Genomic DNA, 26,575 nt, shown 5'->3' on the forward strand with positions numbered 1-26,575 from the left:
TTATACATATAAGCAGTTAGAAAAAGTAAATGAGCAGCTGGATAGGCAGCTTGTGGATTCAAAGAATAGTGTTACTATGTTGTCTTGCCAAAATAAATTGTTACAAGATAAGGCAGACACGTATCTAACCATTGCAGAACGAGCTGCAATCAAAATAGCACAACACAGATACTGTAAGATTAGGAAGTGCATTCCAGAGAATCTTTTCGACTCCTTTCAGTGTATCTTGGCTCAGTCGGAAGTAAAGCAAAACACGGCCCTCAAAAATCAGTGCCAGTGCCCAGCACTGGTAACAACAAGCACAAATTAAGCACTGAATGCAGGTGTGGGGCAGGTGATCAGGAGATGCATGGGAGTAGACGATCTCGCTATATGCATATGATAGCCTTAGGATATATGGTGAACATTCAGGATTGGGTATTAAGTGGGAGAAATCCCCTATACTTCCATTGGGGGTGTGGGAGAGCCAAGGTTTCTCCCCATTCCGCACCAGGTGGTGCAATATCACTTCAGGTACTTGGGTATATGGATATCGAGGGATGGATCAACTCACAAAGAGGATAACCTAGCCCGCTGCTGTGCAGATTAGAGAAGGCTGTTACCCACTAGAGGAAGCTCCCACTCTCACTGATGGGCACAGTAGCGCTCTAAGATCATCGCTCTTCCTAGACTTACATATGTCTTAGAGAACAGTCTACCCCCAGTGCCAGGGGTGTTTTTTTTTATTTTTATTTTTTAAACTTGATGACTGTGTGCGACTTTGCTGTGGATGAATGGCCCGCCGTGGGTGGCACTCCGTACCCTCCCACGCATTGCATACATTGGTGGCATAGCCCTCCCAAATGTCCGCAAATACCACAAAGCCACCCAAGTGAGTATAGTGAATGAGTGGGCTTATGCAACACTGGAGGACCCGACCTATCGACATAATAGGGAAGCACTTGGCACTAAGGATTTTCTTCATGTCCTCTATGCTGTTAAGGTAAGCCCAACTGCACCAGTGGCGACCATAATGATGTGCATGGTCTGGAGTACTTTCCAAAAAGAAAAGCGATGAGGAAAAAGATTAACTCTCAAAAGCCCATTGTAGTTGGGTACAAGGTTAGGGGAGGTCTCGACCCCGCAGGGATTTGGGAAATGGGATCTTATCAACCTCTCTACACTACAAGATGTGTGGGGTGTGAATGGTATGGTGCCATTTGCCCATCTTAGAGATAAGTATGACATGTCACACACACAATTTTTGAAATACTATCAATTATAACATGTCTTTCAGGAGAGAATTGCACTGGAGGACAAAACGATGGAGGAGTCCCCCCTGGCGATGAGAAACTTGGATAAACACATGACAACAAAAGCAATCTCTCTTACATATAAAACACAGATTACCAAAACACGGGGGAGTTGGTGAGCCTTGGTGAACATTGGAAGACAGATGTGGCGGTGTTGGAGGAGGATGAGTGGCAGGAGGCATTAAAGTTCCCTCAGGAGGTAGCCACACAGGCGAGATTCCAACTGATCTAGCTTAAGATCCCTCACAAGCTAGATTACATGAGGACTTTTACAAAAAATTGTAAGAGCGGACTTGTGGTTAGAGGGGATCCCTTTAAACACAAATTGTGAGACTGCCTCAGGCTTAATGTGTTTTGGGAGGGGGTGACTGTGCGGCTAGAGTCAGGAGCCAAGCTCCCTTGAAATTACTGGGGGTGTGCGGAGCTTCTGATCTAACCTCCTACTAGATGTTTTTGATGAGCTTGGGGTTTCTGTTGGCAAAAAGGGAAATAGTGCGGAGATTGGGGAATGTGATATGCCGCCAACTACAAAACTGGGCAGGGAGAGGGATGTTTGTTGTATGAGGGAGAAGTTAGTGCATGAAGGTCAGGCTGTCCAAGGAAATTTGAGGGAGTGTCGGGGAATTGCTTATGGGAGAATAGATCAGGGGAAATGTGATGCCTAGGACGGTCAGTGGGTCCTACGGGAAGGGACAGAGGGATTAGTTGCTAGGACAGTAGAGCTGATATCCATGACCTGCTGTATCTGTCGATTCAGGGCAGGGGCATCGGATATTGCTGCAGTGTTTTTTTTTTTTTTTCAAATGTGTGTTGTTGGAAGAAATTAAAACTAAAATCAATGTTTCAACCTTCATCTCTCATGCATCACATCCACTCTAAAGGCCGTCACGTAAGTTATAATTATCCCAATGACACTACCGGATTCAATCGGAAGAATCACATGTACTGCAGGGGACTGAGTCTGATCCCATACCATGCGACATCTGTCAGCCTAATCCGGGTTTTGTTTCGACTAACTAGCAGTGCCTCATCTCCACCCAAGAGCAGGGATGGTTGGGCAACCGGGTGCATGACATAAGTGACTCCTCAGGGGAATCATGGTCACTCAGATCTCATCTGGTTCTCTCAGTTACGTTAGTCTCACACATGCAAGGGCAATCAGAGGCAGAGAATAGTTCAATAAGGTTTTATTGAAGTAACTGCATATTAGATAATAAGGCATGTATTGCAATAACTAGGACGAAGAAGTACAACAAGATTAAAATTGTGACAAGGAGAGTAAAACACAAGAATAACGCTACCATGCTGTCATAAGATTTATAAAGATAGTTCTTACCTAAGCCATGTTAGAGCACAGCATGTTAAGCTCTAATTCTGCCCATCAGCTTTCCCCTGGGAAGACATCATCCCTCATACCTGAGCAAGTGGCCTGTAGTCTACATAAGCAGCTGCAGCAAATCAATCAGCATACAGTCATGATCTAGCTGGAATCTCCCTCTCAAGTACATGGGTCAAAGTGGTGTTTTCATAATAAAACAGCTGATGTTCCAAAAAAGGATCCCCATGTAAGAGTGTGTATGTTTCTGTGAACCTAGGAGACAAAGCATACCACTTTTTCCGGCAACCTATCTTACTGCAGCATTGACAAAGCACAGAGTGATAGAAATGTCTTGTTTAAGAACGTAGCGCTGACCTAGGCGTAGAACAGCTAGATAGAGAAAGTAAAACAAGACTGCACAATGTGGCTAATGTTAAAATAAAAAAACTAAACTGAATAAAATATCTCTAGGTTAAAGTGCGCAGCGGCAGGCCTGGGTTACTAAAATAGCATGTATAAAACGATAGCTAAAATGGATACACAACACCGTTTCCTTGCTGGTTCAAAGCCCAATTATTATTAATATATATATATATATATATAATAAGCTACTAAAATTCATCCTAAGGCATACATGTGTGAATGTCAATAATGACAAGTTAAAAGATACTTGAGCATGAATTAAAAGGACAATTTGAAATGTTAATTGTGGCGCCAGGAAAAGCCAAAATTCAAAAGTCAGAGTCATTTTTAAAATCACCAATTGAGTCCGGGATAATTGAAGGTAAGATATCTCAGCCACTTCGGCAGGTGGTAAAGTAGAGAGTTCATCACCAAGGAAAACTAAGGAGCATTTGTGTTCTAAAGCCTGAGCTCCAGCCGAGGCAGCAGCATTCCGTGATGTGCCCAACAATGAGTCTAGAGCTGCTTGATCTGCAAAGGGCAACTCATAAACAGCTTCCCGTAGCAAACACACTCTCAACGTGCATGTCTGGTAATTAACCCTCAGTGAGAACATCAACAGTTTAGCGTCGAATGACAGCAAGCGCTGCCTGAAAGACAAAATTTCCGTGCACATTCAAATAGGCACCAGAGGCACCGAAACAGGGGCTGCAAACAATGCAAAACCAATCTGAATGGCAGAGACCAGTCACACTTTAATGGCTCCAGGAGTGGTGCTGCAAAATATTGCATCATACGTTCACGACAGTTGCGCTGGTGGAAGCGCTGTCAGTCTTCCTTGTTGTAGAGGGTCAGCCATTGCACAGAAAAAGTAGCAGTAGCAAGATGCCACCTATTATCGCCAAAGTTATCGGAAATCCCCCCAAAATACTGGAAAATATTGAGTGAATGGCTGAAGTTATTAAGCCAAATATAGAGGAGAAGGAGTGAACGAAACCAGAACGAACAGCATTAAAGAAATTAGAGATTCCAGTAGTACTGGATGCATTAAATATCTGTCCCACAAGTTTGCCAAAGTGTCTCAGAAAGTTAGTACTTAAAAGGGACTGTACCTCTGCGGATGACCTCCCAACCTGAAGCGCACAGGTCTTGCATGCAGATGTAAGCACCACATGTTTTTGAAACAATAAAGCCTTGAGTGTGCTCAACTTGTCAAAATTCACATATGAAGTAGCAATATGGGGCCAAATCTCAGCTACTTCCCTCTGTAGTGTAGAATGAAAAAGTACATTCCAGCAGCATGTAACAATTTTAGAGACCGAAAAAACAAAAAATAACGCTACCATGTTGTCACTAAGATTTATAAAGATAGTTCTTACCTAAACTATGTTAGAGCACAGCATGTTAAACTCTAATTCTGCCCTTCAGGTTTCCCCTGGGAAGACATAATCGCTGATACCCAAGCAAGAGGCCTGTAGTCTACATATGCAGCTGCAATCAACATACAGTCATGATCATCTGGCTGGAATCTTCCTCTAACGTGCATGGGTCAAAGTCGTGTTTTTATAATAAAACCGCTGATGTTCTAAGAATGGATCCCCACGTAAAAGTGTTTATGTGAAACTTGGAGACAAAGCTTACCACTTTTGCAGGCAACCCATCTTACTGCAGCCTTGAGAAAGCACAGAGTGAAAGAAATGTCTTGTTTAAGAATGTAGTGCTGACCTAGGCGAAGGACAGTTAGATAGAGAAAGTTAACAAGACCACAAAATGTGGCTAATGTTAAAATAATAAAACAAAGCTGAATAAAATATATCTAAATTAAAGTGCACAGCGGCAGGCCTAGGTTGCTAAAATAACATGTTTAAAACTATAGCTAAAATGGCTACACAACAAACCCATTATCCATTCTCATGCTCCACGTAACCACTTTCTCACTCCTGGCAGCCACTCTCTCCCTATTTGACATATAAACAACTGCATTTTTCGCAAATGAAACATATACAAGGTCTTTAGAAGCAATGCCTGGTTACAAATTGAAACTGACGTAGTCTGGTTTTCCCCAGTCAGATTAAAGAACTGAATGAGAAATAGGAACTAGAGGGTTCTCTTTTCACTGGTTTTGGTTATTTTAACTTTAATAAATGTATGTAGTGCTTTGGTATGCTAGCTGACTGCTTCAGTATACAATGAAAGGTTTGGATTACACATTTTCACATCCAAATACTTTTGGCACTGTAATACAAGATTAAAGAGCTGAAGAGGTCCAAATGAAAATGTAGAGGTATCATAATAGTTTAGAGCATCTTAAAGTTAGGTACAGCTGTGCTGTACTTTATGTATTCAGCTCTGTCCGCCTTCCAAATGGACTGCCTGACCATGCCTCAGCCATTTAATCTCTGGAGAATTACATTTTTTACAGGTAATACAGTGTTACTTGTTTTGGGCAGGCTGAGGGGTCTATGTCAAATTGCAACCCTCCTATCCATACTTTTCAAGTTGACTGCTGGGCTGGATCCACTTTGAAGAAGCTCGACCAGCCCAATGAACGTCCACAAAAAGGTTCTTACTTCCTGCAACAATTCACCCTCCTTACCCCTTGAGTGAATTCCGGTACAGTAGCCATGCAAACAGCTCCATTCAAAGACCTGCTGTCAGTTGTGTGTTAGACTATTGTTAGGGAAAATATCATCTGACTGAAATACTGTGTTCTAAATATCGTTCACAAACACATCCTCACACTGGTTATTAATATTCCTTTACTTAGCCCAGATCACTTCAATGAACATAATTTCTGCACATGTGGAATCTTTATTCGTCATGATGTCTCACTACTGGATGCCTCTTCCATCTTTTCCAGTGCGTATTTATTTTTCAGGTCCTTGCTGCACCTGGGCTGTCATGATTTGTCTGGCACGGGGCCATCTGCCATGCACACTACATTGTTCCCTTATACCCCTTTCTTGTGCAGTTTTCCTTTCCATCTTGGATGGGTGGCAGTGAGGTAAGGCTAATTCTCTAAAGCATCTTTAATCTACCTTGATCTTTCTAATTTCAGATTCATCATTTGGACTTTCATCTAATCACAGAATGTTAGGGGGCTACTTTACAAGATCAAACGAGGAACAATTTTGAAACACACTAAGAGACAGAGGGCAGACACTGTAATGCTTAAAGAAACTCATCTTGGCAACCAAGCCTCCTGAATTACTAGGTATAGCTACTGCCGGGAGCTTCATGCAGGTTTCATGAGGGGGTAGGGGTACCTGTTTCCTTATACATCGGATTCTCCTGTTTGAGGTCACCAATATCTTGCTGGATCGCCTGGGCCGATACACAACTGTCACTGGTACATTATACAGTGAGCATGTCACGCTTTGCTGCGTAAACGCACTTCCAGCCCCTGGAACAATCCTTTGTGGATCAATTTGTGCAGGTGAGGGGAGAATTACCACTCAGCCCAATAGTTGTGTTTTTGGGAGGGAGGGAGGAAGGGGGGGGGGGGAGGTTGGGGGGTGACTGGAATGATGTCATGCACCCCGAAGTGGAAAGATGCTGCACACAGGGTGCTTTGGTGTCTGATGGTCCAACTACGCTTGCTTCCCTAATGACAGCACTGGGGCTTTCAGATGCCTGGAGGGTACACTACCGGTTAGATTCAGGATATACATATTTCTCAACAACTCATGGGTCCTTCTCCAGACTGGATTATTTTTACGTACCCACTTGTTATATACACATAACAACTGCCACTGACATTTTGACATGTGGATTATCCCACCATTCTCCGCTAGTTAGGACCATGCACCTTGAAGGCTCTTGCCATGGCATCTCCGGCTTCCCGCATATAGATCCTACATCATGAAAGATATAGAGGAATATTTCCTCTTGAAAGGAAGTGTGTGGATTCCGTTGCAACCCTGTGGGAGGGCCTTTAAGCTGGAGCTCTGTGGCATAGGCATAAGATACTGCAATGGTGAAGGTCGTCGTAAGAAACAACGACTTGAAGACCTTAAGTCTCAGATACGAGACTTGGAGGACTTTGCGCTCATGATCATATTGCACAATAACAACTGGGACCAGTTCAGCAGCAACTCCATCAAGAATTGATGGATTAATCTAAACTGATGGGGCGGGCAACGCAAGCTGCATATATCAATAGGGCCACAAATCCAGTAACTTATTATATAAATTGTGTCAGTTGGCCTATTGTTCTTTTACTCCTTTTCGGACAGCTTTGCAACGTACTTCACAGGGTCATATGCTTGGCTTGAAGTCCTACCTCTGCCACTAGAACGCAAACTTGTTGATGATTTGCCTCTTGTAGAACTGTTGGATTCAGCAAGGGACTCCAATTGGCAAAGTCCAGGACAGGGATGCTTTGTGTTTTTTTTTTTTTTTTTTAAATGTGTATGCCAAAACTTGGGAAACATCTCCTCGCAGTTATACACGCTGTTGGTGAGGAGGGGTGCTTCACACAGAATAGCACCATGCAGAAATTGTGCTTTTTTTCCCCCCAAACCTGGCCATTCACCAGATGAACATTCTCCATATCACCCCACATACCTACTTAATTTGAGGCTAAACTCCTTGCAAAGGACTTGGCGCATAGATGAGTGCACCATATACCCAATCTAGCTCACCCAGACCAGGCAGGTTTTATGCCACTCACCACAACCTTTGCCAAGTATCCAATGCCCTGGCCCTTGCCAACCGTCTTGGACGACCAGCCACAATATTACTGGCCGACGTGGACAAGGCATTTGAGTCTGTCAGCTGGGACTACTGGTTCCGGCTGCTTACTCAGCTGAACTTTGGTCCCAGATTAATCCGATATGTGTTTACTATATACCGAATTGACAGCTCCGGCTTGAGTGGCAGGCCACACGTCGGATACCTTCCTGATTCAACCGGGGACACGTCAAAGGTGCCCTCTTTCCCCACTCTTATTCACACTGCTCATGAAGCCCTTGGAGGTATGGGTCCGAATGGAGGCAAAGGTGTGAGGAGTCTAGTGGAGTCCAAACTGCTCTGACAGTTGCCCTCTATGCGATCGACCTACTATTTTTTCTTACTGAACCTGAGGAGACGGGGTCGAGACTCCTCCAGAAGTTGTATATCTTTGGAGAGACAACAGGGTTTCATATTAATATTTGTAAATCTGTAGTGTTCCCCATCAATGGATATGTCGGACCGATAACCTGGGCTTCGGAGCTACGGGTAGAGACAGAATATTTCAAATATCTGGAGATATACATAAATATATCTATATATTATAAAAAATAAAATAAAAATACGCCAGAGGCTGGTGTCTCTCGGACAAGCAATCCAGAGACGGCCCTAGCACAGGTAATGGAGGAGACACATACCTGGTCACTTTAACCATGGTCCCTTAACAGCCGTTCAACAATTTTCAAAACGATAACCTTGCCCCAACTGAACTGCTGATACAATCCTCACTGGTTTGCTCTGGAATGGTGGGAGTTACATGATTTCAGTCGACATTCAACTGTGGCATTGCAGCAGTGGAAGTTACCTCTTATTATCTTGCCTCCCGTTCGCTCATCATTAATGAATGGTGGTGTGACCACCAAGGGGATCCAGTGTATGCAGTGGAGAAATGGGTGATAGGCACCACTCCCTTATTGAACTACCTTTATGGAGGCAGTACATTTGACGACATCCCCTCAGCTACAATGGTGACAATGACTATATGGAGAACTACTTTGCAGCAAATGGGGTGACGGGGAGGCTCAGGGCTCAGACACTGCTGTGGCATGGTATCGTACTGAATCAACTGGCACAGCTAAAAGGTTTTGGGAGGTGGGATGAGATTGGACTACCTACCCTAGGGGATGTGATGTTGGATGCGGTCATGAAATCTTTTCAGGAGCTCCAGCAGAAGTTCAGCCTCCACCGCAGTTATTTCAGTGTGATTCACAAATTTGCCATGCACTTACATCGGCAGTCTTGACTCTCTTCTGGAATACAACCTTCTGGAAGGTAAGCTTCTAGCAGAAGACCTAGGAGATCACAAGTTGCCTACATTATTTTGCACCCTCCTCATACTTAGCCTCCATTCACTATCAGCCCTTTGCAGGGCCTGGGAGGCTGACCTGGGCGCTCTTGACGATTATGATTGGGCTGACACGTTGAGATCGCCTTGAGAAGCATCCATCTTGGTGCACCTCTGGCTCATACAGCTTAAATATCTTCACAGGATCTACTAGACTAGATACCAACAATGGTACATCGGGATGGTAGATTCTTCACTATGCCTACGTTGTCAAACAAGGGCTCCTTCATTCACTCAGTGAATACCTATGACCCCGAAGTTGGCCCTCCTGCACATCATGGATGACATCGGAGACAACAGGTACAAAAGGGCACCCCTCTTCTCTTGCGCTAACCCTGGCGACGAGGGACATAGCTAGTTAATGGAGGGCACAGGGCCCCCCTTCTCTGGTGGGAAGGAAAAGAGCCCTGGATCACTGCATGCGTCTGGAAGCGGTGGTTTATCAGGCCAGAGGTTGCCCTCAAAAGCATAACAAGGTTTGGCAGTGCTGGGCGAATTACTGATGGATTACTCTGCCCCATGTCTCCTTGGAGCGATCATCGCTAAACAATGAGATTATGGACAAGTGGATGGAAGGCAGGTGGCTTGAGTGTATAACAATTTCGGATTTCTATCTCAATGCACATGGTCGGGTGGCAGGTTGAGGCGGGCAGTTACTCTGTGCACTTTTTTTGTTCCTATGCCCATAACCGAGATTATTTTTAGGTTTTGCCAGCACAGCCCTTGCAGTGTGCTTGCAAAGTCTTATTTGATTAAAGGGAATTAATCCACTACTTCTCTCCTTACTTACCTGAATTCTCTGTTTGTTCGTTCAAACATCGCTTCAACCCCGTTTGAATTTACTTGCTGTTTATTGGCTAGCAGGTCGCTTCCTGCTCTTCTGTGCTTCTGTTCTGCTTTTGTCGTCGCTGGAGCAAGCCCGAAGTACACCTTCCTGCTTTTGGCGTTTGGTTACTTTTTAGTGTTTGTACGCAAAAAGATTAACTGATCTTAAGTCAATTTGTGAGTGCAGATGTAAAGCAAGCAACAAGTGGGCTCATTATGTTGTGGGTTTCATTCTATAATAATTACATTTCTGGTGAATAACAATTGTAAATATTAAAATTATTTGTGTGTTTGTTTCTTAACCCCTTTAGTGTGTGTGTGACGGCCGTTGACTGTCACACGCACTCTCTCCTTGATGCAGGTCATGACCAATGGCCAACACCAGGGAGGGCTTTAAAAAATCCCTCGGGAGATGCAGAAGAGGTTCATGTTTCACCACCCCCAAGCCACGTCAGTGAGTCGCAAGGCGCGCTCATGTCACCGTTTTCCCCATCGGAGAAGTGGAGGAGCAGGTAAGTGTCCTCTCCCGAAAAAAGGTCAAAATGGCCTCCCCAGATGATTTGAAGGCATCGATTGAAAGGGGAGAGTCACCCCTTTCCATCAATGCCTTCCTAGCACTGTTTCCTGGCTGTGGATCGTAGTTTTTTTAAAAAAATATGCGTGGTTTCCTTGGGGTCGCGATCACCCTCGGGAAACCGAACATGTATAAAAGAATATGTGATATATAGAGCGAGAGACAGACTGGCTGGATTGGACCCCAGGGAAACCACACACATATACAAAAAAAAGTGACGTATATATAAATATCTTTATAAAAGATATATATCTATATAGTTTTAAATTTATCTTTCACACGCACACACACAACATTTAGCTTTCAATGTCAGGTAACTTGTGATTATGTTCCTGCTGGAGAAAGAGATCGGACTTTTGTCTGGAGGCACTTTTGATGCCATAAAGTAGCACAGATGATTTATGAGCCTGCTGCAAGAACAGATCTGTATTTTATGTGAATAGCCGAGTGGATTAGTAAAGCCAGCTGTTACCTACACTTTAAAACAAATTAAATGTATGTGTGAGATGGCTATGGAGAGATGAACAGCACTTTTACTGGGTGGTAGTGAGGGAATCCGAGGTGGTCATGGAAGAGGGAGCACCAAAAATGACTGTCCCACTGGGCGCCACCAGCTGTGATGATGGGTACGTTGCAAGGTGACGTATTAGTGTGCTTTTTTGGGTTTTTTTCAGTGTCTTCAGCAAACCTGCTAATTGAGGGAAGAAGCAAAGGTACGGTGACTGACATTTACTGTTGCACACATCGCACAGACACACCCACCACACTTTTGTGAGCATATCTACTCTCTATGTGGGCTAGTGCTTTAGAGGGACAGTTTAGCCAGTGGCAGAGATGGCGTCTCGTCGGATGACTGCTGCTCAAGCCCTAACTCAGGTTACGGAGGACAGCTCTGAGGGAGGATCAGAGACTGAAACAGCATCTGAGGGAGAGTCGATAGTCAACTGGCAAGAAGATGGCCCTAAGTTCATCTCTTTTTGGATGTTGACTTCTTTCAGTAAATTGTGCAGCAAACACATTTCCGTGCCAAACAAATTCTAAGGGAGCATGGAGGCACTCCAGGGCCCCGTTTTAGGGCACGCCAGTGGACTCCCACTTCGTTGGCAGAGTTGAAGATATTTTGGGGCCTTACGCTCAAAATGGGCTTAGTGCATAAACCCACCTTGAAGTCCTACTGGACGACTCGCATGATTTGGGTAACCCCCATCTTTGCACCATATATGAGCAGGGATCGTTTTTGCCCAACTGTATACTTTATTAAAATAAGTACATGGGCGGCATTGGACAATAATGACCAGGCTCTTCAACCATACAATGCGAATCATAAATCTCGCACTTGGTACAAGAAACTGTTTACCCACCTGATCCAGATGGCAACATACAATACGTATGTGATCAGACAACCACAGGAAGACTCATGTCTTTCCTTGACTGCCAGTTGTCTGCGATTGAAAGCCTCATTGCTAATACAGAAGCGGCAGCCTCCACTTCATATGTTCTGGAGGATGTGGCAAGGCTGCAGGATCAACTCTTTGCTGAAAAGGTAAGTCGTTATTACTGTCCCCAGTGCACACCTTCATGTTTTCCAACTTGCTTTACGTTGTATCACACTAAAGCAAACTTCTGAGAATTTGAATGAGGTGGAACCGCCGTTGGGTAAACCTTGCAATGGCTTTGCACGGATACTTAACGTCCATGGGTAACTACTTCTTTAAGCAAGCAAGCAACCACAGAATTTTAGTTCATCTACTTCAGGAAATCATGGACTTCGTTATGGCAACTTTATTCGCCGTCAGAACATGGTAGGTGCCCTGTTCAATGATTAACGTCCATTATAGTCCCCACACTGCACGTACTAGTTCATTCATATGCAAATCAGTCTTGACCCTGCTCCTGATGGGTCCAAACTGGAATGGCATGGGTAGCAAAATAAATTAAAGCTTTATACCCAGATCACTGTACTTGGGGTGAATGTTTGACATTGTTCAGCATTCTGTCTATCACTTGTTTTTTTTTTGCAGTTGTCGCCCTAAGAGAGATGGGTATGCCCAGATGCCGGTCCTGTGCTCCCCACGCCACTGGAGTCTAACTAGGCTGGCTGATGAGGGGTAATACTATGTAAACAATACTTTCTACATAATAAACAATCTGCCCGCTCCAATAATAAATAAAAAAAATGAGGCAAAAGAAATGAAACACAAGGAAAAAAGAAAAAAAAAATGCTGTCATCGGAGTGCATTTTGATGTGAAAGCCAAACGAGGCAAAAGAAGAAAAGTAGTCCTGACAAAGTAACAACAATAGCTAAAAGAAAACGACTACATGTAAAAGGGACAATCTCCAAAACAATAAAAGGAGGGACAAAGATAACCAACTGCCCTCACAAAAGCAAGGATTTTCCAATGGCACAGAAACGTACGAATGAAAAGCGGTGGACGTGGGTTAAGCTCACAAAGAAGATACAGCATGTCTTGACACAGCGCATGTGAGCTACCTAAGCGAGACGTAAAAAAACACTCTGCCCCCCTTCAATCCAAAACAATCCGCCCCCCCCTCCAATCCAAAACAATCCGCCCCCCCCTCCAATCCAAAACAATCCGCCCCCCCCTCCAATCCAAAACAATCCGCCTCCCGCCTCCAATCCAAAACAATCCGCCCCCCCCCTCCAATCCAAAACAATCCACCTCCCGCCTCCAATCCAAAACAATCCACCTCCCGCCTCCAATCCAAAACAATCCACCTCCCGCCTCCAATCCAAAACAATGCGCCCCCGCCAATCCAAAACAATCCGCCCCCCCTCCAATCCAAAACAATCCGCCCCCCCTCCAATCCAAAACAATCTGCCCCACAGCAACAATGGGCACACGCCCTCGACAGCACACAGCCCATAGAAATCACCAACCTGGACCTTGCAGTTCAGACCTTCAACAACTGGATACCAATGCCGCCAACCAAGTCTCCCAAATCAGCCAGAACACAGAGACCTGCGAAACAAGCCAACTGGTATAGCGCCCAACTCAGCACATATAACACACGTGCAAACAGCTCGAAAGAATTTGGAGCACAAGAAAGAACCGCACTGACAGAGCCACCTTCAAATCAGCCGTCAACTAATACCATCAACTGCTCAAAGCAGCAAAGAGAGAGGCCCTGACCCATTTAATCGGCACCAGCACAAACCAAACCAAGGAACTCTTCACCATGGTGAGAAAGATCACCTGCCCATCAGCCATGAAATGTGTGATCCCCCCTCTCACAAGAACTCTGCAACGCCCTCACTGACCACTTCAACAACAAGATAGCAACCATTTACAAGAACTTTGATGCACAACCCTCCAACCCCTGCAGGCTCCGACCAACGACCAGTGCCGACTTCCCACTCAACACAAGGGAGGACAGCTCAGCACGCAAGACATAACCACCCTTAGAAACTCCATTCACTCAGGCGCACCTATCGACCACCCAGAAAGACACCCCCCCCCTTCACATCGTAAGGCAAATACATCATATTCGGCGTGCCCCAAGGCTCATCCCTCAGCCCCACACTCTTCAACAGCTATGTAACTCCTCTCATAGATGTTATCAGAACACACAACATCAACATGATCTCCAATGCCAACAACACTTGGCTAGTCTTATCTGTGTCCGCCGACTCCTCCGCAACGAAGGTCAGCTTCCACAACTGCATGAAATATGTCGGCATTGATGAGGGACAACTGCATAATGCTCAACAAAGACAAGATGGAAGTCCTCATCTTCGAAAATACACTGCCCTCTGGAATGTCTTCTGGTGGCCGTTGGAACTCGTACCCACACTGAAAGACCACGCCCGCAACCTTGGCATCATGCTAGACAGCAGACTCTCCATGAAACAACAGGTCAACGCCATCTCAGCACCCTGCTTGCACGCACTTTGCATGATCCATAAAATCTTCAAGTGGCTCACCATTCCACTGAGATGACAGTAACGAATACCCTCATCACCAGCTGACTGGACTACAGCCTACCTGAACCACTGGCTACAGTTTCACCACCCCTCGAGGAACCTCCGCTCTGTCCTCGCACAGATCCCCTGCTAAGCTACTGCAGCATCGGGGAGATGCTCCTTCTCCCCTCTCACTGCCAAATCCTGGAACACCGTCGACCTCCGCACCTCACCCTGGCTGCCTGACTTCAGAAAGGGGTTAAAGACATGACTCTTCAAAGCACCTGGATAATCTCACAAGTGATAAGCCACGCTCTATGAATACATCTTAATTGACTGACTTGACTCAAATCCAAAACAATCTTCCTTCCACTCCAATCCAAAAACAATCTGCCCCCTCTCAAATCCAAAAACAAATTGCCACACTTGAATCTGCCCACTTAATCCAAAACAAGCTGTCCCACTCCAAACTATTTCATCCCACTCCACTTCACCACAATTCACTTGACTACAATTCACCCCACTCCAATCTAGCACAATTCACCCCACTCCAATCCACCCTACACAAATCCAATTCAGCCCAAGCCAATCTAACCCACTTGAATCCAATCCACCCAACACCAGTCCAATCCACCCCACATCAATCCAACCCACTCCAATCCAGTCCAAATCACCTACTCAGATCAATTCCACCCCACTCTAAACCAAACCACCTGACTCCACAAGACTTCAGCTGGAAGCAGTCATCAGTTTCAATTATTGGTCATGGGCTATGCTGTGCGACACTCCTTCCCTTGTTTGATTTTTTGTGAGTTAACAATTGTGGACTAGGATTGGTTTACGGAGTGCAGCAAGAGGCAGATGACAGGTGGGTGCAGTCAGCTACTTCCTGACATTTCTTCCATGATTGGTTCCCCTTCCGGCCCAAACACCAAATTCCTGTGTGCTACTTTGCAGCCAGTCAAAAAGGTTGGTGGTTCAGAACAGGGGGCAGAGGGATCTATAATGTTCACTCCCTGGCTCTTTCGGAGCATCAGACATAAACTATTGGTTTATATTTATTTAAAACAACTACTATTGTTTATTAGTGAAATGACCACTAACACTGCTAACATGACGAGATGGCGCTAGATGCTAACTGTGCCAGGTTTTCACTTTCCCTAAAGGTTACTTTTTTTTAAAATAAATGATGACAACTTGTTTACTACAGGCCATGCAGAAACTCACAACATGACTACTCCTCCCCTGCATGTACGTCTGCCACACTGCAGGGACACGTTAGGCTTCTTAGTCTCCTGTGCTGCCTTGAAATCCCTCCTGATGCTTTCCCTCCTTCCTCTCCTTTTGCTGCCTGTGCTCCGGGCACTGGGTGATGAGCAAAACAGTTTGCCTTCTCCAGAGTACAATTTCTTGAGATGTAACAGGCTGTTGGACTGACAAGCAAGGTCTAAAATGCTATGTCCTTGGTAGATTGAGGGGTGTGGTGATACTTATATACAGTGTTGCTAGAACAGTTTTCAGTGACAGGGGTGCTACCATACATCACTGAACTCATAGAGATTGTGAAAACTCAGAGCGTCACACAAAGAACTAGTGTGGCAAGGGAGCCAACACCCATGCAACAACATTGGTAGGGGTGTAGTATATAGTTGGTGGTGCTGTTCTGAGGATACTTTTACAAATATATTACTAACACATGGTGTGGAAATGCACTGTCATTTACAGGCAGAACATCCTCTAGTGTGATGGGCACTAATCTTGCACATAGTTTTACTGTATAAATGATAATGTGCAGAAATTGGGTATCAGTTAATATTTGTCTTTTGTATATCACTAAGTAAAGTGTCTTAATTTGTTTTAATCCTAGTAAAAGCTTTGCTTTCATCACATTTCAGAATTACAAAGAAGCACCTCTTTTGTGCTTTTTGAACAGCTGATATATTTTTTGAATATTTATATGGTTCGTTTATAGGTATTTAAATTGTGTTGTGTGATGATAGAAACAAATGACATCCTTTAGCCTTTCCTTTCACACCAGCAATATTGTCAGATGGTTCACTTTACAAAATCCTCTCACTTTTGCAGTCAAATAAAGAAAAGTAACCGCCAGTTTCCATTTTGAAAGAACAAGCAGCAATTTGTCAGAAGACAAAGTCTGATATTTGACATGTCTTTGGATACAGCAAATGTGACAAGATAAAAACAAAGTTTAAAGGCATGTTTACTGCTCATTCACCGTCTAATCCAGCATGGTTTAGTTTGGGGGTACAGGAGCACTCGCTGCATCCCTACTCCCACACCTATGCTTACATAGACCAATCGTGATCATGGGTGACCAAGAAGAGAGGATTTTTGCAGGACTGAAACATACTTTTATCAAATGAATCACAGGAAGTAACACCAGGCAGCCTTTGGACAGTCATTAGGATACACATTCCAACGGACAACCCTACTAATGACTCATGTTCATTCAAAGCTCAGTTTTTGATGATGATGTCCGGAACTGCCCAGAGCTATGAATGTAGCAACATATCTGTCAGTCTTTTTGAGACAACGAATGTGGAATTTCTGAACAGATGGGCACGGACCTTAGACCTTTCCAGAGAATTGGAAAGAGGCAGATGAAGATGGGGGTGGGAAGTCCTTCACCTGCCGGCTGTCGTATGCATTGAAAGAGGAAGGAGGAGTCATGGCTGAACTCTCTATTTGAATGTTAACACAATCCCAGCCCTATGTCTTCTACGTCAGAACAGAGCGGAACTTGAAGACAGACTCCTCCTCTCATGTCAACACTACACAGGTAACCATAAAGATCCAGTGTGTACCAACACAATAATTTCGACAATATGTCTAATATAACTTTCTTGCTCCTGCTCCCTCCACCAGCCCACCACAAGCACGAGAGCCCACAAACATTAGCACCCTCCTCTAGAGAAGCAATGGTCACCCATTTCTCCCTAGAGATCTGTAAAGGAGAAAACAGCACACTGGAAAGATGGAAATGGAGCATGAGAACACATCCCTTTCAGCGGAGTGCTAAAACAAAATAAAAAGTATTCTCAAGGATGCAAACAGTGGAGGAATACAATCCATTTGATCAATAGAATGGTAAACAAGCTACGCTCCAGGAGAGGAACAAATACAAGAAGAAAAAAAAGTAAAGCTGTAGAATAAGAAGCATATGAGCCAATCACGAGCAATGGGCTGACTAAGTATTGGTGTTGTACACAATGAGTCTTTCGACAACAGAGTTTGTAGCTGTCTGCTGGAGAGACCTAAAAATGAAAATTCTAACTGCAATCATGACATAGTAGATGTAGAAGAAACAAAATCAAAAGCCATGCACATATACATAACCCTGTCCCTCTAGTGAATAGTGAAACTTTAGACTTTGATGTTTATGGTGATCAGAAATAAACAATAGGTTATAGGTGATTTACAGTTCAGATTGCGCCCCTTTTATTTAGAAGTACTGCCATAAAATAAAAATATTTTTTAGAAACAGGACACAATTATGGAAACTGAACAGCTACAGAATGAACTAATCGTAATAGAAGGCATCTGTTCTTAAGATAGTTCTGAATACCTACAAACTTAGATACACTGATCCTAATTGTTCATTTACAAGGCAGAAATATCACGGTTATAACCAACCCTCCAAGACATCTAAACAAAACGTGCTAGAATGGAACAGACTGATCCACAATTTCCAAACCTTTCAAAACTAACAAACAAACCAAAGATTTGAGTTAAACGCCATACAAGACATTCATTTTTAGGAAGGGGAAAATAATGTAACACAACATTGCGCTGCTCCGATTCTCAAAATCAGTGCCACACAGGACCTTTAATAAGTGTTAAAAGGTTATTAGCTCAAGCGTGAGCGTGCTTTAAGAAATTTCAACAATCTATTTGCCATAATTATAATATGCACCAGTGAGCAATGCCACTTGGCATTTATTATTACTTTTACATGGGGAGGTTCGTGATTCACTAGAGGCACCGGTCATTTAAACAAAGAAGGCCCTTCCTCCATCAATGCTGAACAATGACATGCTTGTTGCTATGCTCACTGACAAGAAACACACAGATGATGTGCCATAACTGGACCAACAAGGCAAGAGTTTGAAGGCTCTTGCCCTTCTACATACCATCAGCAATCTGACGCACAAAATCCATCATGGCCCTTCCAGAACAAAAAACAATTTATCATGCGAACAAAACCCCACCCTTGTATTGGGTCCAATAAGGCTCCATAGCAAACCAAATATACCACATCTGACTGTTTCAACTTGAATCTCACCACAAGAATGTGCGGTGAGCTTCTCAGTCAATGGGCTTTATGTTCTGTCATAAATGTGTTATTGTTTGTTTACTATATTTTAGCAATATGCTCTTCCTTTCAGCACTGTAAACTAAGGCATTGACTGAAAGCTATATTTTTGTAAAATGTCATGTTGTGTGAATGAACTGCCCATTTTGTACAATAGGTTCAAGTCTGAGTTATAAACCAGTCTGTCAGTTGGCTAAGACTACAACCACCTATCAACTGAACATTTTAGGATGGCTGGAAATCAGGAGGTTCCCAAGTAAGTTTACAAATGTCAAAATTGTACGGACAATAAAGGGTTTGACTTAAATGCTCAGTGGTGACTATTAAGGATCTTGCTTCTTATCTTAGGTTTCCTTCTTGATCTTACTGTGTGTCCCCAAGGAGATTAGTCCATTGGCTGATGACTCACTGATTTAGTTGCCAAAGTGTAAGCACCTAGGAAATGGCTAATCATATGTATTATGAGCTATAACAAGTGAATACATTTAATTGTTTTGGGTGTATAAGCGTCCCATACTTGTAACACGATGCACTTGTTTTTAAATAGGTAGAAACACAACTTTTGTTGTTCCAGAGTTAACATTACATTCATATGCAAGTATTCGGGTCTCCATTGGACTTGATTCTTAATTAAGATCTGACAATCGAATGTCAATGCCACATTCCTAAGAAGAAAATGGCTGTCCTCAGTGAGTGTAATCCCCTACCCTTGTTATACATGTCCGAACTAAATGTTCGGAACTCTTACAGCTTTCAACATAGAATTCTTGAGATAAAATAGATTGATTCTGGATTACGGCATCAACAAAAATCTCATCTTTCACACTTACCTTGACGTTCTAATGAGAGACTGCCAAACTAAATTTCTCTGGTTCTGTACCTCTAACTTCATCCCTCTCACTTCCAAAGATATCTCTTATCTTCACCAATCCTTATTGCTTGTCCTTCACCAATACCCCACTTCTTGATTCTCAAGCTGCATTCGTTCTTCGCCCCCATCATCTCCCCACACAACCTTCCCCTCCATTTTCTCACCATTTAACTCCCACTTCTTACTTCACTCAGGTAGCCTTACCCTATAATTTCTCAGTGCCTCCTCCCCTCACTTTCTCATCCTCCTCATTTAAGTACCTCTCAGATTAATTTAATTCTTACTTGTACATCCTCTTTCTCCTATCATACCTAATTGGCGCCATCGCTCACACGTACATCTGTACTTATATTTCCTGACACTAACAGTAAGACGTGATTGGGTACCAATTCGATGGAACCCAACCACCCCAGTCCTATCCTACTGCTCCCTTTCCTGTCCCTTAGTTTACAGCTCCTAGATCCTTCAGCTATCATACCCTCAGAATCACAGTGGGCCCGACATTGACCCTGTCTTTACTTCTTTGCGTCTCCTGGAACCTCCTACCTCAGCTTCTACTCACACCCACCTGCCTTTATCATCTAAGCGACTTGGATTTCCTTCTTAAAGCAAGATCAATTAACAAGAACAGTTTGAACACCTATAAATTGATAATAAACTATCAGCAACCTGTTCATTAGAGAAATCTGACTAGGATGTAGCATCCATCCTAAATGAAGCAATACCTTCAGGTTACAAGGTATACCTGGAAAATAGTCCCAGTAAGAAGTTCTGTGCCACTGCCAACAAAAAAACTCTCTTTAGGAAATGCACCAACACATCACTGCCTGTGTCGACAAATACCTTCTAGTTCAATGCTCTTCATCTCCAAATTTCACGTCCTAGTGTACAGAGTATGGAAAGCCGCCTCCCCCCCCCCCAATATGGGGGGGGAGGGGGAGAAGAGGAGCGCGGCCCCTTAGGAATCGGGCCGCCGTGGCCTGAACTCTCCACACTAGTTGTGTGTCGGGCAGGCCAGGAACTTCCGCCCTCACACCTCGTGAGGCGTGGGGGCTGAAGTTAGGTAGGGGAAAACGTGGAGGCAGCGTCCATCGATCCGGTTCCAGCCGCTGCGCTCCAGATGGGGGGGTTGGGAACTACGTAAGCGCCCCCTCAGAAAGGCTCAGCCTTGTTGTTGGCACGGTGGCAGGGATCGTTCAGATACGGCGTTGTCCCACCCACCCTCTCCCTTGTTTTATGGTTGGAGAAGAAGTACTAAAATAATCAGAACCAACAGAGGGGTCCCCAAGGCTGGGGCCCCGGGATAGCACCAGAGGTAGGATCCTGAAGTCCTGAACCAACCTGCGGATGTACACAACAGATTAGGGGGTAGGGAGCCCAGATCGCTAGCATGGCCATGGGGCTCCCGATCCTGGCCGCCCCATTACACCCCTTGGCAGATTGGTGTTCGGCGAGGGGGCGGAACCCTGAGCGTGAGGACAAAGAACGGTGAAGTTGGGGGAGCCGCCCCCCCTAGGCATACAGGTGAGGTTCGATTCACCTGTGTGGTCCAAGGAAGGTATCCTGTCACATTGATTTATGGTTATTGAATAAATCTTATGAATATGGTTGTTATCTTGCAAATATGTTTTGAAGTTTCTTTGAAGTGATTTATTGCTAATCGTGTGTTATGAAATTAACCGGTAAAAAGTTAAAAATAAACTTCTTCCAACAAATGAGTTTGTCTGTCTGCGTGTAGCAGATGTTGGAGAGAGGGCTTTCTGGGGGTCTCTGAGTTCTATGTTCAAATGACTGTTTTCCCTGAGTAACATATACAAAGAGTGACTGGGGAATGCAAGAAATAAAAACAAAAGAACAAAAAACTATTTCTTAGGAGACGGTTTTTCTTAAAAAACAAAAAGGACTCACTCACCCTAAGGAGAACACTCCCCAACGAAATACCACAGTTTTCTTGGGCTATTGTTTCTACTTCTTGCGTTAGCTGGTCCTGTACATGTTGCTTAGGAAGAAGAGGAAGTGCCCTGGCTGCAGCTTTTTCTACTTTCTCTTACTGTCAGATAAATTTGCTGAGCCCTAACTGGAGTTTACATCGGAGATCGCCCTAAAACATCACAACCTGCTAGAAAACTGGAAGACGACAATACCACGTTTCATAACCTTGAACTGTACCAGACTAGATCCCTAATGTCAAACTCTGAGTAACCATCTTCCATCAACTGATCACTAGCCCTATCATACTGCGAGTTATAGGCATGGCACAATGTGTGCCTCTCTGAACAATATCAAAGATATTGGAAACCATCCAGTCACTTGGACTGACTATCATATGATTCAGTTCAATGTCTCCACGTGTCATCGCTAGACATCACCATACACTCAAACAACATGGGTGAGGCTTTGGAATAAACGTCATCATCAGCACTCAACTATTCACTTTTTTATTTACTAGCCAAATGAGAACTGTTCAGAAGTTTCAGCTCGAGCTGACATCCATCTTTAACAAGTCAATCCCTGTCAAGACCTCAACTACTCAATGGCAGTGGAAAGCTGGCTGGTAAGCATCCAACCTAAAACATAATAAACTAGAAATACTTTATGGTCACCTTTAAATAACTGAAAATGACAACTTCCAGTAATTACAACAACTGTCTAAAATCTATAAAACCATTATCAAAAAGGCCACTGCTACTAACTACATTTACGTAACACCTGATACCCTAGATTCTCTAGGTGCTGAGCATTACTGATGCCAGAAAAGAGAAGCCAACTACCTACCAATTAAACAAATTTAACAAAATTATTTCTGAAATATAGAACTTGTAATGTACGGACTTCAAAGTTACTCTCTCAAGAACTGTTCGACTCGTGACATCTCCAAAGCCAAACACCAGGAAGCCTACCTTGAAATGAAAACCAAACCACCCAACAACCACAGCCACTCCCTCCTTTGATCTGCGATCACACGTTCTTTTGTGTCAGAAATATTCCTAAGTGAACTCCAAACCTCGTATATGAAACCAATTTTTAAAAATAACAAGGAACTAATAGTTCTATCAGCCAATATGCAATGTCTCGGCCTTAGGCAAACTCAATGCAACCTCCAACTTTAGTCAACTATTGTCATTCACAGAAGAGAATAACCCACTCTCAAACTAGCAAACTGGATTCCTGTCTTTGCTGTGACACGCAGACATTATTGCTCCCTACATAGCCTGATCTCAAAACTATTGTTGACTCAAATGGAGTTGCGGCTGTCCTGCTGCTAGGCCTCTCCTGTCTTCAAAACTGTGCATCACCCTACATTGCTACTGGAATTAGTTAACACTGGAGTTCAAACAAGTGCTCCGGAGTAGAGCCCTCCTCATATTACTCCCTTCCTTCTTGATACCAAGAAACTCCACATCCTGTGTCCCTCCGGTTTTGTAAAATGACCCCCCCTCTGAAAAAGATTCATCTTGGACCTCTACCCAAACTAGTCATTTCCTTCACCCCTAACCACTACAACTATGCAGAAAGCAATTAAACCATACTTAAGCTTGAAAACCTACCAGATCTCAACTCTGAGGCCACCACACAACACCTCCAACTGGATAAACAGTTACCCACCTCAAGGTAATCGTTTGAAAACACTCCCATGTTCCCATGTTGGAAACAGACCAATCACCTCAGAGCAAGTTCAAAAATCTAGGCGCAATTAAGGATTTCAAATTCTCCCTTCTGATGCATTTATTTGTACATTTCAGACTTTGAATGCCTGTGTGGAATTATCATTTACTTACATGTCCCTCTAAAAGCCACTACTGTTTTAGTTCTGTCCCACCTTGCCTATGCCTACAATATTTCTTGGAATATTTACAAGTTAGTCTCCAAAGTGCAATTTACAGATAACTCCTCAACCTACCTACCTGAACTAACACCTCCCCAGCCCTCATAGACTTGTACTGGGGGCCAGGGCCAACCACACCCCAATTAAACCACTGTGCATAGCACATCGATCAACCCACTACAACAAACCACTCTTAATTCAACATAACCTTTGGAGCTATTGCCAAATGAGCTCACGGTGTTCTCCAGTGGCCTCACTCCTGACCATGCCTCTCTCCCCTCATTAATCCCTCTCCTCTGGCAGAAGCTCTTTCTCTGTTCAGATGACTAAACCTGGAACCCAATTTGTGCAAGAATACGACTAGACAATCACCTACAATTCTGTAGAGTGCTAAAAAAACGGCTCATTCCATTTACACGACCGCATGGATAGAGCCCTCTCCAAAAATATAACTAAATGGTAAGCACCCGCATGTGTAACTAATTCTGTCCTTGCACCATCTCATGATTATGCACAGCTATCAGTTTGCCACAACAGGTGTAAGCTGGGCCAGTGGACATATGCAATTTTTCGGGTGCAGCATTTCTGCAAATCTATTGATTAGATGCATTTGCCACATAATCCATTATTTGTTGCATAATCTGTAAATGTCGACCCAAAAAAAAAAAAAACGTGTTTAGCTCACATGGATCAAACAAACATTATTAAAACGACTCAACACACGTTGCCGCACAGTGGAAAGCCCTTTACAAAGGTCACGTTTCTGTTTCCTATTTCTGTATTTGGGTGTCAAAGAGGTACTAATGATATGAAAAAAATGCCTAAATAATGTTAACGTATACAACTGCCAAATAAACTAACAACTCTAATACAAAATATGCAATATTATTTGGGTTCTTTTGCCACATTAATTTAGTCACCCTGACGCCTGAGTCAGTCAACCCTGCCGCATAATTCCTGTGGCCCTGGGCACAAGGCACGCCTCTGGGCTTCATGCAACACTTACACATCCGGCCATGAAGAGCTGTATAATCTTCTACAACAATACAGAGGAAACACCTGTGCAAACAAGGACACCCTTTAGTCTCACCTTCCACGGTCTCTCTTTCGGCCACATATGAATCATACACTTCCTTCTCTACGTAGTTGAGATAGCCCTCTTTCCTCGCGAATTTACAAACAAAAGCCTCTTCATAGAGGCAGTTGATGAGGAAACAGGCCCGGATGACGTCCTCGTCGCCCTCGGCCTCCTGCTGCACCAGGGCCAGGTTGCAGCCGGGGGTCTTGCAGCACTCCCTGACGCAGTCTCTGCCCCGGCGCAGGGCGGGGTAGGACGACAGGTAGGTGGTCCCGTTCATGACGGAGTCGTCCAGGTCCAGCGCGAAGCCGGTGATGCCCTTGGTGAACTTGTTGAGACAGGTTTCCCCGAAGGACTCCTGCGCGCGCGCCGGGGCGAGGACGAAGGACAGCGCTGCTAGGATGAGGGGCACGGCGCTCCTCCGGCCCGGGGGCACCATGGCTTCCGTGGGCACAGTCAAAAAAGGAAGCTGTCGCAGATATAAGGCGCCTTTGGAAGGGCCGGTCCCCGCGAACAAGGAAACTCCTCCGGTCCCGACTGGAGGATGCTCGCGGACCCAAATATATGAGTAGACTCGGTCAGCGGGGGCAGAGGAGCGCCTTCTCAGTCACTTGACCGGCTCACCCCGGGGCGGTCAGCGGAGCCCGGTCTGGCTTTTTGTTTCGATGTTTTTCCTCTTTGTATCCACCGGGTTCCCCCCGCGAGGTGCTCCGTGAGTCTCTCCGCGACCGGAAAGCGCCGGAGGATTTCCTCAGGATCCCACCTGGAAGGTTTCGGACGAAACTGCGTCTGGTCGCAGCGGGGTGTTTCCTTGCCCTGCGCTCTGTGATCACCTGTGGCCCCTCCCCTCAGGTGTCTCCGCAACGGGACCGGGGCAGGAAGTGAAACCCAACTCCTTGCAGGAGGCAGGCACCTCAAGACTGCACGCAGGCGTGAATCATGTGTCATGGGGCAGGGGTGGCTGGCGGAGCCTTGGTCTGGGTGCAAGTGACGCTCGTCCTCGCCGAAGGAACTCAAAAAGGAGAAGATCGGCCGCATTTTAGAGGAAGCACGGTGGACCACAGTCAACAAAGCGAAATGCTTACATCCTGCCACATTTTCGTAGCAGCTCTACTGGTTTGGCGCTAAACAGAGTCACTGTCCGACCCAGGAGCTTGGTTACTTGACGCCTCGTGTAGAAAGAGTTATGAGCTTTCACAAACTCTCTCACCTGGTACATGGGAGGCTTTGGGTTGGCTAAGCGCCTTTTAAAAGCTTTTACATTTAGTAAACCCATTTAAGGATTCTGAAAAGGTTTTCTGAATGAGTTTAAGAAACCGTAATTTACAAATTAAATGAGTTCAAGCAACCATACCAAATCAGTATTGCATGTTCGAGGTGTAACATACAAATACCAATTCCTTATGATGTGTATTAATGTTTGTAACCAAAATCCAGTCTCAAAACATTAATATTGTACTCAGGGGAATCCGGAACCACCCCCCTGCTGTAGCAGCTACACAGGGCTGGAGTTCTTGATGGGCCTCTTCGGTCTTCATCTCGCAGACAAAGGCTCATGAATAACGTGAGTGAAAGTGGATGGGTGTGTGACTAAAAGTGTGGACTACTGGATGAGTGAAAGGTGGGTGGGTAGCTGGATGAATGAATGAGTGAAAGGATCAATGGACGGATGGGTGAGTGAAAAAATGGATGGATGAGGGAAAGAGGGTGGATAGATAAGTGAAAGAATAGATGAATGAAAGGGAGGATGGATGGATAAAAGGGTGGTGGATGGATGAGTGAAAGGGTGAATTGATGATGACAGAATATGTACGTAGGTGTGAGTGAAAGTATGGGTGCAAGAGTGAAAGTGTGGATGATGGGTGAAGTGAAAGGGTGGATAGATGGATGAGCAAAACGATGGATGGATAAGTAAAAGGATGGATGAGTAAAAGGATGAATGCTGGGGCATCATGAAACCCTAACTTTAGCAGCTACAGCAGGCTCAACCTCTTGGTGATTCCCCTCCTGTCTGCAACATGGTAGACAAAGGTGAGTGAGTGAAACAATGGATGGAT

At 44.4% G+C, this 26,575-nt stretch overlaps 1 protein-coding gene across 2 annotated transcripts in view; it reads right to left on the bottom strand.

Annotated features, from left to right (window-relative positions):
- The window catches only part of SPINT1 (serine peptidase inhibitor, Kunitz type 1), a 203,149-nt gene extending 177,642 nt beyond the window's left edge, over nucleotides 1-25,507 (bottom strand). The window contains exon 1 of one of the 2 annotated variants that reach the window (XM_069208561.1): nucleotides 24,531-25,507. In XM_069208561.1, the coding sequence (XP_069064662.1) occupies nucleotides 24,531-24,957 (427 nt within the window). In that variant the 5' untranslated portion in view covers nucleotides 24,958-25,507. The remainder of the gene's footprint in view (nucleotides 1-24,530) is intronic. The other variant, XM_069208562.1, reaches the window with a different exon arrangement.
- Nucleotides 25,508-26,575: the final 1,068 nt, after the last annotated feature.

The sequence above is a fragment of the Pleurodeles waltl genome, chromosome 9 (assembly GCF_031143425.1).
Source record: "Pleurodeles waltl isolate 20211129_DDA chromosome 9, aPleWal1.hap1.20221129, whole genome shotgun sequence".
Lineage (NCBI taxonomy): Eukaryota > Metazoa > Chordata > Amphibia > Caudata > Salamandridae > Pleurodeles > Pleurodeles waltl.